This window comes from Hordeum vulgare, chromosome 3H (assembly GCF_904849725.1).
Source record: "Hordeum vulgare subsp. vulgare chromosome 3H, MorexV3_pseudomolecules_assembly, whole genome shotgun sequence".
NCBI lineage: Eukaryota > Viridiplantae > Streptophyta > Magnoliopsida > Poales > Poaceae > Hordeum > Hordeum vulgare.
The window spans coordinates 13,965,595-13,978,847 of NC_058520.1; the positions used below are offsets into that span (position 1 = coordinate 13,965,595).

At 45.3% G+C, this 13,253-nt stretch overlaps 1 protein-coding gene across 1 annotated transcript; it reads left to right on the plus strand.

Annotated features, from left to right (window-relative positions):
- The first annotated feature begins 6,685 nt into the window (after positions 1–6,685).
- Positions 6,686–9,642, plus strand: LOC123442559 (probable leucine-rich repeat receptor-like protein kinase At1g68400). Its single transcript, XM_045118638.1, has 2 exons — positions 6,686–8,618; positions 8,718–9,642. Exons 1-2 carry the CDS (start codon positions 7,139–7,141, stop codon positions 9,407–9,409), a joined length of 2,172 nt encoding a protein of 723 aa, XP_044974573.1. The 5' UTR covers positions 6,686–7,138; the 3' UTR covers positions 9,410–9,642.
- The last annotated feature ends 3,611 nt before the right edge of the window (positions 9,643–13,253 follow it).

Below are 13,253 nucleotides of genomic sequence, written 5' to 3' on the forward strand. Positions count from 1 at the left end.
CAACGGAGATCCCCACGATGACAATAACCATCGCCGCGTCCATGCCCTGCACCTACGGATGCCGTCGTTGGCAAGATCCGGTGGCCGAAGGGGACGGGATTTGTCGTCAAAAGGAAAGGGATTCGTCATCGGAGGGAAGAGTTTGCGATAGATGTGGCTTGGGGATTTATGGGACGGAAACCTTAAATCCCTCCTACCTCCGAATATATACCGAAACTCAGGACGGTTTATGGGCCTTCCATAACATTTTTACAGAACGGGACCCTTTTAGAGTATCTGTGGGGGCTGAAATTTTGAGCCATTCCGTATAAGTTATAACGTTCCGCAAAAGTTGCTTTTCAAAACCAAAGTGCGTGCCATGAAACACCAGTTAAGTAAAGGCTCACTTAGTCTGGACAGGAAAATCATATCTCTGCCTCGTTTGTGGGAAATACGTCGTCAACGGTGTAAAAGGCTCACCCCTCAGATCCTTTTTTGTTTTTTGCGATTTTGGGAAGCTTGAACCAATTTTCTTCTTCTTTTATTTTGTGTGCTTTCTCTGGCGCTTTTATTGATTTTCTCTTTGGCTTACAACATTTTTTTCGTTTATTTTTATTCATTATTTCGTTTCTCATATTTGTGAACAATTTTTAAATTATTGTTTTTAAAATTCATGAACATTTTCTTGACTACTCCCTCAATTTTTAAATATATTTCTTTTAGAGATCTCATTATAACTACGGATGTATATATACATGCATTAGAGTGTAGATTTATTTGTATGTAGCCCGTAGTGAAATCTTATAAAGACTGATATTAATAAAAAAGACTTTCATCTCGCTTTATAGATAAAACAAACTACCACAGCCACAAGGTTCATACAAGGTTCCAACCAAACACACACAACACAACACAAGTACTGTAGGGTTCTGATGAGGGCACAACTCAATAAGCCCTAAAAATAAAAACAAAGGCGGACAAGCCGAAGAAATAAAGAATTATATTTAGAAATGAAAGGAGTAATACACAGATCGATTTGATGAAAAAATCAGGGGATTTTATTTTTAAAATGGAATTTAAAAAATTAGTGACCAGTTTTGTTACTTCACCTTTCTTTAAACTAGCAAACTCCTGGTGACCGCCTTGTTTTCTTGAACCAGAAGTAGAGGTGCGAGCTAGAAAAATGAAGTGAAGGCAGCCGAGCGAACGGGAGCTCCGCGGGCCTCTGTAGGGTGCGTGTTTTAGCGGCATTTTACCTCTAGACAAGGAGCAAAATTAAACTTTTCTTTTACACAAGAGAAATACAAGCTGCTGATCCCGGCCCGTTGAAGGACTAGCTAGCCCAAAACTTGTAGTCACTCAGAGTGTTGTATTTGTACGTCGTGAAATGCTAAACTTACGGATGATTTTTACAGACTCTAACGGACTAACCCCTCTCCTCTCACTAATTATGCCTCCCAGATTTTTAAGATGGGCCCCGCTTCATCCTAAACCAATTAAAATATCCCATCTAAACTTAGTCCGTAAACATTCTGTAAACTTTTTGTAGTTGTAGCATTGCTCAAGAAAAACATGTGCGCATCGTGAGAGCTGAAGACTGACGCTTGAGCAAGTATGAAAAAATGAATATTCTATTCGCCGCTCTGTGCGAAGCGCTGTCAGGACATCGCATAAATCAGGGAAGATAGCGATTTTAAATGGACTGATCCATTTAGTGGGTAGCTGCGCCCCGGTTTTGGGAAGGTTCTAGCCGTTAATTGTTCGGATTTGGGAAGCTTCTACAAGGTTTTCTGAATCAGTTTCTTTTTCGTTTTCTTTTATATATTATTTTATGTTTCTAGTTCAAAAAATGTTTCTGGATTTTCAAAAATGCTCTGCATTTAAAAAAAAAATCTCTATTTTGAAGAAATTCTGTATTTTCCAAAAAATGTTCTCGGTATCAAAATTTATTCTTAAGATTGAAATTTGTTCTTGGTTTCAAAATTTCTTTTTAACATTCAAAAAATGTTCGTGCTTTCCAAAATTGTTCGCGCTTTCAAATGTTTTTGGGTTTTGTCAAAATTGTTCTCCATTTTAAAATTATGTTCTCCAGATTCAAAAAATGTTCGTGCTTTCAAATTTGTTCAGCAATTTTTCAAATTGTTCTCGGTTTCAAAATTTCTTCTCGAGATTCAAAAAATGTTCGTGATTTAATTTTTTTTCGTGCTTTCAAATTTGTTTGTGTATTTCAAAATTGTTCTCCGTTTCAAAATTATGTTGTCAAGATACAAAAAATGTTCATGCTTTCCAAAATTATTCGCACTACGAAATTTCTTGAGGATTTTTCAAAATTGTTCTCAAGATTAAAAAAAGATTCGTGCTTTAAAAATTTGTTCGCGCTTTCAAATTTGTTCGGGGTTTTCAAAACTGTTCTCCTTTTCAAGATTTTGTTCTCAAGATTCAAAAACTATTTTGTTTTTAAAATTTGTTCGCGTTTTCAAATTTGTTCGGGTTTTTCAAAATTGTTCATCTTTTTCAAAATTTTGATCACAAGATTTAAAAAATGTTCTTGCTTTATAAAATTATCCGCGCTTCCACATTTGTTGGGGTTTTCAAAATTTGTTCTCCAGATTCGAAAAATGTCCGTGCTTTCAAAAAAATTTCGTGCTTACAAATTTGTTCGGTATTTCAAAATTGTTCTCCATTTAAAATTTTGTTGTCAAGATTCAAAAAATGTTCATGCTTTCATAAATTGTTCGCACTACTAAATTTGTTCTGGATTTTTCAAAATTGTGCTCGATTTCAAAATTTGTTCTCAATTTTAAAAAAAAACCTCGTGCTTGAAAAATTTGTTCACGTTTTCAAATTTGTTTGGGGTTTTCAAAATGTTGTTCTCAAGATTCAAAAAATGTTTGTGTTTTAAAAATTTGTTTGTGTTTTCAATTTTGTTCAAGTTTTTTCAAAGTTGTTCATCTTTTCAAAATTTTAATCACAAGATTTAAGAATTTTCCGTTCTTTAAAAAGTTATTCGTGCTTCCAAATTTATTCCGGATTTTTCAGAATTGATCTCGGTTCCAAAAGTTGTTCTCAAGATTCAAAAAATATTCGTGTTTTAAAAATTTGTTTATGCTTTCATATTTGTTCGGGGTCTTTCAAAATTGTTCTCCTTTTCACCACTGGCGGAGCGTTGGGGTGATCAAACTGGGCTACGAGCCTATGACGCCCCTTACCGATGTGGATTTTTTCACTACAAGTAACATTTACCGATCTAGCCCAGCCTATGAGGAGATACACCACATACCACAACCCACTTGCAGCACCGTTGGCAGCAGATGATATGGTCCTCTAATTGTCCTTGCATATGTTCTATTCCCTCCGTTCTTAAATATAATTTTTTTAGAAATTTCATTATAAGACTACAGACGGAGTAAAATGAATAAATCTAAAGTATGTCTATATACATGTGTATGTAGTCTTGTAGTGTACATCTAAAAAGACTTATATTTAAAGCGAAGGACGTACAACTTTGATGATTTTGTATGCATATAACGTGTTCTTATTTAAAAATTGGTCCACTCTTGATTTCCGATCACGATCCGCCACTGCCCTGTAATGGGGAATGTATCTGGTGCACTGGGCAATTGATGTTACCGGTGCACCAGACCCTTGTTACACACTTAAAAATATTTAAAAACAATTAAAACAATTTAGTATATTGGCACAACATCAATATGTGTTTTCATAAAAATTCAAATCAAAATTTAAAACATTGTTTGAGATATAAAAACGACAAGTTTAACACTGAATAGTACAAAATAGAAGTTCGGGCTGTAGATTTAACCCATTAGCTTATTCACGTCAAATTTGTCATTCTTATATCACGAGCAATGTTTTAAATTTGAATTTAAATTTTTGTGACAACACACATTGATATTGTATCAGTGCATTAAACTTTTATCAGATTTTATTGAATATTTTTAATGTGTAACGGTTTTCGGGTGCACCGGTAGCACTAATTGGGCCGGTGAACCAGATACTCTCCCCCTGTACTTACTGCTAGCTGGAGCCTGCAGCTACTCTCGCTTCATCTTTCACTCCATAACATGTTCATGGTCGAACACTCAGTTACCCAACTAGCCTTTAGTAGTTAGAGTAATTTCAACTGATCGATTCAAATGAACAACGATTTTACTCGTTTTTAGTTCATTTAGATCACCCGCTCGCTCTGTGTCCGTCCACTTTAGAATTTGGATGGACGGTACGTTCAACGCATCGACTGATATTTATTCGCATGGCCGGCTAGCCATCGTTATTTAACAAATACATACATTTTGCATATTTTGAAAAACGAATGAAATAGTATAGTTTCATAACCGGAATAAAATATAACGAAGTTTTACAAACCCAATAAAACTTAAATTATCTTAAAAATATACATCTATTGGTTGCCAACATGATCTCACATATGCTCAACCCAATCATCTTGAAACTGAATATGAGTTTTCCAATCACGTATTTCATGATGAAACTGGGTGAACTATGCAAACGATGCCACTCCTCCGCCATGCTAAGGCATCACATTGTCATCCTCAAACTCAAACCCTTGATCATGGAGACGTTCTGGGCGCTCGTCCTCTATGATCATATTATGCATGATCACACAAGAAGTCATCACTTCACACAATTTCTTGGTACTTCAAGTTCTAGGAGGATATCGAACTATTCCCATCGAGATTCCAGAACACCAAAAGGCACGCTCGACATCCTTCCTAGAACTCTCTTGCTCTTGGCAAATATTTTTCTCTTCTCTCCGACAGGATTGGAGATTGTCTTCATAATACCGGTCCACTGTGGATAGATTCTGTCAGCTACATAGTATTCTTTGTTGTAGTTGTGACCGTTGATTTTAACATTGACCGACGAGTTGTTGCCTTCGGCAAACCTTGCAAACACCGGCCAACATTGAAGTACGTTGATATCATTGTGTGATCCGGTAATCCCAAAGAAAGAGTGCCAGATCCAGATATCTTGAGAGGCCACGACCTCAAGTATGACAGTGCAAGCCTAGATATGGCCCTTGTACTGACCTTGCCAAGCAGAAGGGCAGTTTTTCCACTCCAAGTGCATGTAGTCTATACTTCCAAGCATCCATGGGAAGCCCCGATTGGCATTCGTCGCCTACAAAGGGGTTGTGTCTCCAGCAGTCGGCTCTCTCAAGTACTAAGGGCAAAAAAACTGCAACCACAGCCTTGCAGAATCTGTACAACGACTCTAGGCACGTAGAATCACTCATACGAACGTACTCATCAATAAGATCATCAGGTACTCCGTAAGCAAGCATCCGGATAGCTGAAGTGTATTTCTCATAAAATGAGAAGCCAATCTTTTCAATGAAATTTCTTTGCACTCGAAGTAGTCATCGTATCCGACAACCACCTCTCGAATCCGGTTGAAAATATGCCTAGCCATACGGAAATGCCGCCGGAATTTCTGATGTTTGAACAACGGATTTGTTGTGTCAAATTAGTCCTTACATAGAAGGAATTGACCACTCTCTCGGTTGCGATTCAACGCCACAACATGTCCTGGAATCGAGCCCCGGAACAACGGTCGTTGCCTATTAAGGTGGTCATGGACCAACACGGTAAGAAACATCTCCTAACCGTCCGAGTCGCACAAAACATTATGAAAAAACAACTCATCGGCGTAGTCCATTTGTACCTTGAGGCAGACTGTTGAACAACTTGCGACCGTGGATGATAAAGCTAACCGACGATTCTAAAGGCGTGGGTAGGTGTCGTCGTTTGGGGAGGTACGGGAGGAGGCGTGACTGGTGGCCGAGTCACCAGAATTGGGCGGCAGCGACGACGAGGTGAAGGCAAGGCGAGGGCCAATGCACCACCGACTAAAAGGCAAGAGAAAGTAGTACGCACATGTCGTCCGCGTGCGTTTTATGCCCACGTCGGTCCAAATCAGGTCTAAAATTAAACCGGTAATGAATCCACACACGGACGAAAAGCGGACACGCATCTTTGGGTGGACGCATTGGATCGATTTTTTTTGTCCGTCCGGATCCAACTAAAAAAGGATTGTTTTCCTTGATCCAGCCGGCCCTCGACGTCAACCAAAGTTTGCAGCTAACTAGGGGGTGTTTCTTTAGAGGAACTTTTTGTTGTAGGGACTTAAAAAAGTCTCTTTTAGTCTCATGTGAAAGAAACATGAGGGACTTTTAGAGACTAAAAGGGGGTATTTGGGACTAAAAGAAGAAGTCCCTCCCGAGGGACTTCTTGGGACTTTTTTGACACTTTTTACAACATTGCCCCTATTTTTAGCATGTCATTTAATAACTTCTAGTATTACTAAAAGTAACATGGTCTTTTTGCATGAGATTTAATGATCTCTAGTCCCTGTTTAGTCTCTGAAAATAAATGAATAGGGACTAGAAACTTTTTAGTTGAGACAAAAAAAAAAAGTCGTGGCACTCTTTCGTCGGCTCCTTGTTGTTGGCTCCATGATGATGATGATGAACAGCAACCTGATACCCGTGTTCATGGCCCATGGGTTGGTTAGTTTAGGACGTGTTTGGTTCATGATTAATTTTGCGAAACATATAATTAGAAAAGGCGTGGCAAGCCATAAGTATGCAATGAATCAAACAAATGTTTAAGTATTGTACTAAGGTTAGGCGTGACAACCTTAGGCTGGAAACCAAATTGTCCCTTAGCCTGCATTTCCCACATCCCGAGGCAGACCGTAAAGACCAGGCACCCCAATCCATGCATGAAACATTATTACTCACTCCCTCCCACCCACTAACTAGGACACCGATGCACGCCCAAACAATTCCCTCCTCGCCTTTTATTATTGTTACCACTACCACCTCCGTCCGTTGCTCACTGAGAAGTCCCTATCAACCCAAAAACCCAACGCCCACAACGTCCCCTGACAGCTCAAGGACGGACACGTCGTCCCCGTGCGTGCGTGCGTGCTCTCGACCCCGTCGACCGATCACCACGCACACGAGCCTAGCAGTGTACGCAACAGCGCCGCACTGGTGGTGCCCGCGCGCGCACTGGGCGACCTACTGACAGGCACTGGAGCGTGCACTGCGCCCAGCCAGCGGCTTTACTGTGCGGTAAAGCTGTTGAAAGCGGAGAGACAGAGAGAGAGAGAGCCGGGGATGGAGAAAAAGGGCCGAGCAGAGGGCGACAGAGCGTGGCACCAGACAGACAAGAAGAACCAGCCCCTCTCGTCCCGCCGCTGTCCGCCTTGCCACTTCTGCTGCTCGCACCGCCCGCAGCCACCCAAAACCATGCTTCGTCCCGGCGGCAGCAGCACCACGCTGCTGCAGCTGCTGCTCCTCTCCGTCTTGCTTGCCTGCGGCGCCAATGCCGGCTCTCTGGAGGGCGACGCCGCGGCGCTCGCCGACTTCCGGCTCGCCGCGGACCGCTCCGGCGCGCTCGCGAGCTGGAACACGTCCGCCGGCATGTCCCCGTGCGGCGGCACGACGGGAGTTGCGTGGCGCGGTGTGACGTGTGCTGGCGGGCGGGTGACGCGGCTCGTGCTCGAGGGGCTCGGCCTGTCCGGCGCGGACGCGCTCCCGGCGCTGGCCCGGCTCGACGGCCTCCGCGTGTTGAGCCTCAAGGGGAACCAGCTCTCCGGCGCCGTCCCCGACCTCTCGCCGCTCCTCGGGCTCAAGCTGCTCTTCCTCTCCCGCAACGCGCTCTCTGGCGGCATCCCGCCCTCGCTCGGGAGGCTCTACCGCCTCTACCGGCTTGACCTCTCGTCCAACAACCTGTCCGGCGTCGTGCCGCCCGAGCTGGGCCGGCTCGACCGGCTGCTCACGCTCAGGCTCGACTCCAACCGCCTCATCGGCGGGGTCGACGGCATTGCGCTGCCCAGGTTACAGGATCTCAACGTGTCCAACAATCTCTTTGTGGGGAGGATTCCGGCGGCGATGGCGGGTTTTCCGGCGGGCGCGTTCGGCGGGAACGCTGGTCTGTGCGGGGCGCCGCTGCCGCCGTGCAAGGATGAGATGCAGAACGCGTCCCCGTGCCCTCCGGCTGCGGCCATGGCGGCATCCTCGCCCTCTTCGAAGCCCGCGGATGGCAAGGGGAAGATGAGCCGCGGGGTCGTGGCCGCAATTGTGGCCGCGGACTTCGCCGTGGTCGGGCTCGTCGCAGGGCTGCTCTTCTGCTACTTCTGGCCACGCATCTCCGGGCGCCGGAGCGACAGGCGCCACCGCGAGGGGGAGAAGATCGTCTACTCCTCGAGCCCGTACGGCGCGGCCGGCGTTGTCGCGGCGGCCGGTGGCACGTACGAGCGGGGGAAGATGGTGTTCTTGGAGGACGCCGGCGGGAAGCGGTTCGAGCTGGAGGAGCTGCTGCGCGCGTCCGCGGAGATGCTCGGCAAAGGCGGCTGCGGCACGGCGTACAAGGCGGTGCTCGACGACGGCAGCGTCGTGGCCGTGAAGCGGCTCCGCGACGCGACGCCGGGAGCGGCGGCCTCCACCAAGAAGGACTTCGAGCACCACATGGCCGTGCTCGGCCGCCTCCGCCACCCCAACGTCGTGCCGCTCAACGCCTACTACTACGCCCGCGACGAGAAGCTGCTCGTCTACGAGTTCATGCCCAACGGCAGCCTCTTCTCCCTCCTCCACGGCAAGTCCTCTGCTGCTTGATTCTTCACCGTTAATTGCGTCGAACACTTGCTGCTTCTGTTGCTGAATTGAAGGTGGAAATGTGCGTTTGTCGTCGCAGGTAACCGAGGGCCAGGGAGGACGCCGTTGGACTGGGCGGCGCGCATGCGCATCGCGGCCGGCGCAGCGCGCGGCCTCGCCTACATCCACCACGCGAGCCGGCGCGGCGGGATGGCGCCCAAGCTCGCGCACGGCAACATCAAGAGCACCAACATACTGCTCGACAGGTCAGGCGAGGCTCGCCTGGCGGACTGCGGGCTGGCGCAGCTGGGCACGTCGTCTCCGGCGGCGAGCTCGGCGGGGTACCGCGCGCCCGAGGCGCCGGCGCCGGCGTCCCGGCCGTGGGCGTCGCAGAAGGGCGACGTGTATGCCCTGGGCGTGGTGCTGCTGGAGCTGCTGACGGGGCGGTGCCCGGGCAGCGAGCTGCCCAACGGCGGCGTGGTGGTGGAGCTGCCGCGGTGGGTGCAGTCGGTGGTGCGGGAGGAGTGGACGTCGGAGGTGTTCGACCTGGAGCTGATGAAGGACAAGGGCATCGAGGAGGAGATGGTGGCGATGCTGCAGCTGGCCCTGAGCTGCGCGGCGAGCGCGCCCGACCAGCGGCCCAAGATCGGGTACGTGGTGAGGATGGTCGACGAGGTGCGCGCGTGCGGGGACCCGCAGGCCTCCTCGCCGTCGCACGGGTCGTCCATGGACGAGTCGTCCGGCGTCTCCGACTCGCCCGCCGTCTCGGAAGGCGGCGCCGCCAGCCAGTGATCGGAGAGAGAGCTTTTTTTAGGTACTTGGGGGCTTGATGAGAATTTGTGGTGGTTTGTGCTTTGGTTAACTGTTTTTTTTGTCTTCATTTGGTGGAGGATTGGTTGTGGTCCGTTGGATCTGATCTGATGATGGTGTTTTGTAGGAGTACATGATGATGATGATTGGTCTGATTAGAATAGCCGTACCGCTTGATTGTTGCTGTGTATGTGAGTTGATCATTGGCTTGGCTTTGTCTTTTTCTTGCGTCGACGTGGTCGTGTGCTACTGCGTCACTACACTGGTTTTCATCTCATGGTAATTCAGCTAGCAAACACTGTTTTTTTGCACTACCACTAATTTATTGCAATGTGACGGTTTGTTTTAGTATATCCAAACGAACATATTTGTAAATCTGACAAATGATTAACTAATTTTCAGTCTATTGACACAATATTATATTTTTTAGATGAAAATCTTTTTAATTTCACGGTGAACATTCTATTCTACTTTCACTAAAGTTGTACAAAGTCAGCGACAAATAATATGAGTTGAAGGAAGTACTAAATATGAGTCACGATAAATAATATACTCCCTCCATTGCAAAATTAGTGACTCTACTTTATACTAAAATTAATTTTGTCAAAATTAGTGACTCTACTTTATACTAAAATTAGTACGAAACTGAATCATTTTTAGTTACTTAATAGCAAAAGGCCCGTGCGTTGCAACTGAAGAAAAAATGCTACACGTTTTTTAATTTATAAAAAAGATCTATAATATGAGATTTTTTAGTTACGACACAAACAAAGATGAACTTACCCTACAAAAGTGCAATTCAAGATTTTCATTGGCCAAATACCGCATGGGAGCATAAAATAGATTCAAAATTCAACAACCACTCTGTATGCATATCTGGCCGATGTTGTATACGTCGGGCGTCGCTGTGCTCGCATGCATACTGTTGTACATGAGTGAAAGAAATCAAGATGAACTAATTCAGAGGCCATTGGAGCAAAAAAAAAGTTCGCGATCTAGTTAGTGGTATACAATTTGACAACCTATCATAGATAGTTGGCCTCTTTCAAAAATAGTCCATTTCATCTTCTTCTCCTAATTCCTATCGCTTGATTTAAATCAGCCTGATAGAAGAAAAGAAGAAAAGATAAATAAAAACAAGAAAGCAAAAAATCGCTTTGATTTGAATCAACCCGATAGAAGAAAAGAAGAAAAGGTAAACAAAAAAGAGAAAAAGGCAAACGAAAATTGCTTGATTTGAATCAGCCTCATAGAAGAAAAAAAGAAAAGATAAACAAAAAAAGGGAAAAAAGTATGCTAGAAAAGGTAAACAAAAAACAGAAAAAAAAAAGAAAAAAATATTGAATCAGCCTGATAGAAGAAAAGATGAAAAGGTAAAAAAAAAGAAAAAAAAATATGCTAGAAAAGGTAAACAAAAAAGGGAAAAAATAAACGAAAATTGCTTGATTTGAATAAGCCTGATAGAAGAAAAGAAGAAAAGGTAAATAAAAAAAGAAAAAATATATGCTAGGACAGTACTCGAACCCGAGTGTTCCAGGAAGAAGGGGCGCGCTCGAGCGAGCACCCTAGGACACCTTAGTTGCCAAATTACGATTCAACATCTTATAAACCAATACTCGATTTGTGATAAAAAAGAAACCGTTTTCTTTTGACTTATGGGTAGCATAGTGGGTAATTTGAAGCAACTTTAGGGGTAATGTTTATGACGTACGACAGAAGCATTATTTGCTTTATTAGTAGGTAAAGATTTTCGGACCGATAGAGGGAGTATTAAAATTTTTTGGAGGAACGTGAAAAGTTTCCCTCGTCCGTCCGACTCTAGGCGACTACCCCTTCGCACGTGGGCACTGTCACCGATTCATGCCTCCTTAGTTGGCCGCGCCAGGAAGGTGTGAAGGGGTTGTTTGGTTCTAGGCCTTGCATCGTCACATTTTATCATATATTTTTCGTCACGCTTTGTTTAAGATCAGTATAATAAAATAAAAGTCATAAATTAACAAGACTAAAAGCATCTTCAACATACGCGTAAAAATAGCAAGCGCTAAAATAGTTTTACACCATCATAGCGTTTTTAGCGCCCCGCGGCCAACATTCATTTTTCGGATGCATAGAAACATGTGCCCAAAAAGATATGCAGTGTAAATTATGTAGCGCGTCATCCGTCGCTTTAAATTTGCAGCATACAATAACAATTCTTAGCGCGTGCTTAATTTTTTTCGCGTGCTCTATTTTGCAACATCTCGTGGAACGCCTCCGCATCCAAAAAAGACGATCTTTAGAGTAATTTTTGGGCGTCTGGTATAGATGCTCTAAGAGAATCTTATCATTCTTTTGGTATGTACACAACGTAGGGCCCGAGTGTGACTTGCCTAAAGTATTACTTGAATCAAATACTCATCTAAATCGATCAAACTTGATTAACCTTAGGTGCGGCATCCTTTGACAACCTTAATCTCAAACCAAACAGCTCCAGCCACCTTGCCGGGTGGGACTCCACCCTTGTTTTTTTTGACGTGGAACACCTTGCATTCCAAAATTACAAGGGACCAGCCAAATCGGCGACCACAGCGCGGATTACATCTTTCGGGAAGTTTGATTGCCACCCTCGGCTATCAGTGACTCCAGCCATACCACGGGCAGCCAGCACATGCGCTGCGGTATTACACATACGGGGAGAGTACATGATCTTTCACTCAATGAAGCCTAGCTGCAACCGGAATTTGGCTTCACGGAATAGGATTCCCAGAGGTCCACGGTCTTGCACATTGGATGCTATTGCATGTTGCAGGTTGGAACAGTCCGTTTCAAAGAAAACACGGCCCATCCCCTGATCTTCAGCAAAGTCGATAGCCTGCCGCAAAGACTCCGTTTCTGCATGTAGAGCATCATTCAGATGTGCAAGTTTCCCTGCGGCCACCCTGGACGTAGCTCCCTCATGATCACGAGCAATAGCCCCCCAACCCCCGTCACCCGTTCTGGAGTTATAAGCGGCATCCAGGTTGATTTTTATAAAGTCTGCAGGTGGAGGCTTCCATCGCTCTGCATGTTTTGGCTGAGGTTGTTTCCTCCCCAAGAACTCCACCCATTCCATGGACGTGAAGTTGACAGATGCCACAAGAGATTCAACCGACATTGTCCTCTTCTTATGATTCACTTTGCTCCTCTCCGACCACCAGCACCATAATAGACATAACACCCACAGTTTTTGTGGTTCCGACATCTTGAAGATAGTGGCCAGCATGTTCTTTGGGGTTTGGCACAGTAGCAACGCTTGGCGTGTTCGCTCCAGACTCCCCGCCCTCCAAACTTGTTTAACCTGCTTGCATTTCAAGAACAGATGTGCCCCATCCTCACGTAGTCGGCTGCACATAATGCACCTGTTGTCAAGCTCCACTCCCAGGCACTCCACATTGCGGAGGAGCGGGTGGCTGTTATGTGCAAATCGCCACATGAAATGATGAAATCGAGCTGGACACCGGGTCTGCCACAATTGCTTCCAGAATTTAGCATCCTGCCCGTGGTCCTCTGAGCTCTCACCAATCTGCCTCACTCTCGACTTTCGTTGGATTTCCACATGTACCCTATATGCGGACCGCATTGAAAACATTCCCTTGGGGTCAGGGTGCGAGGCCACAAAATCATCATAGTGTTCACATATAGGAATGCTTAGGATTGTACTAGCATCGCGAGGGCAAAAAGTCTGGCCAACCAACTGCTGATCCCAAGTATTTGTTATCGGGTCTATGAGCTCGGATACCTTCGTCAGCAGATGTGATCCATGTAATGTGCGCGGTTGTCGTGTGTCACTCGAGGGTAGCCAGGGATC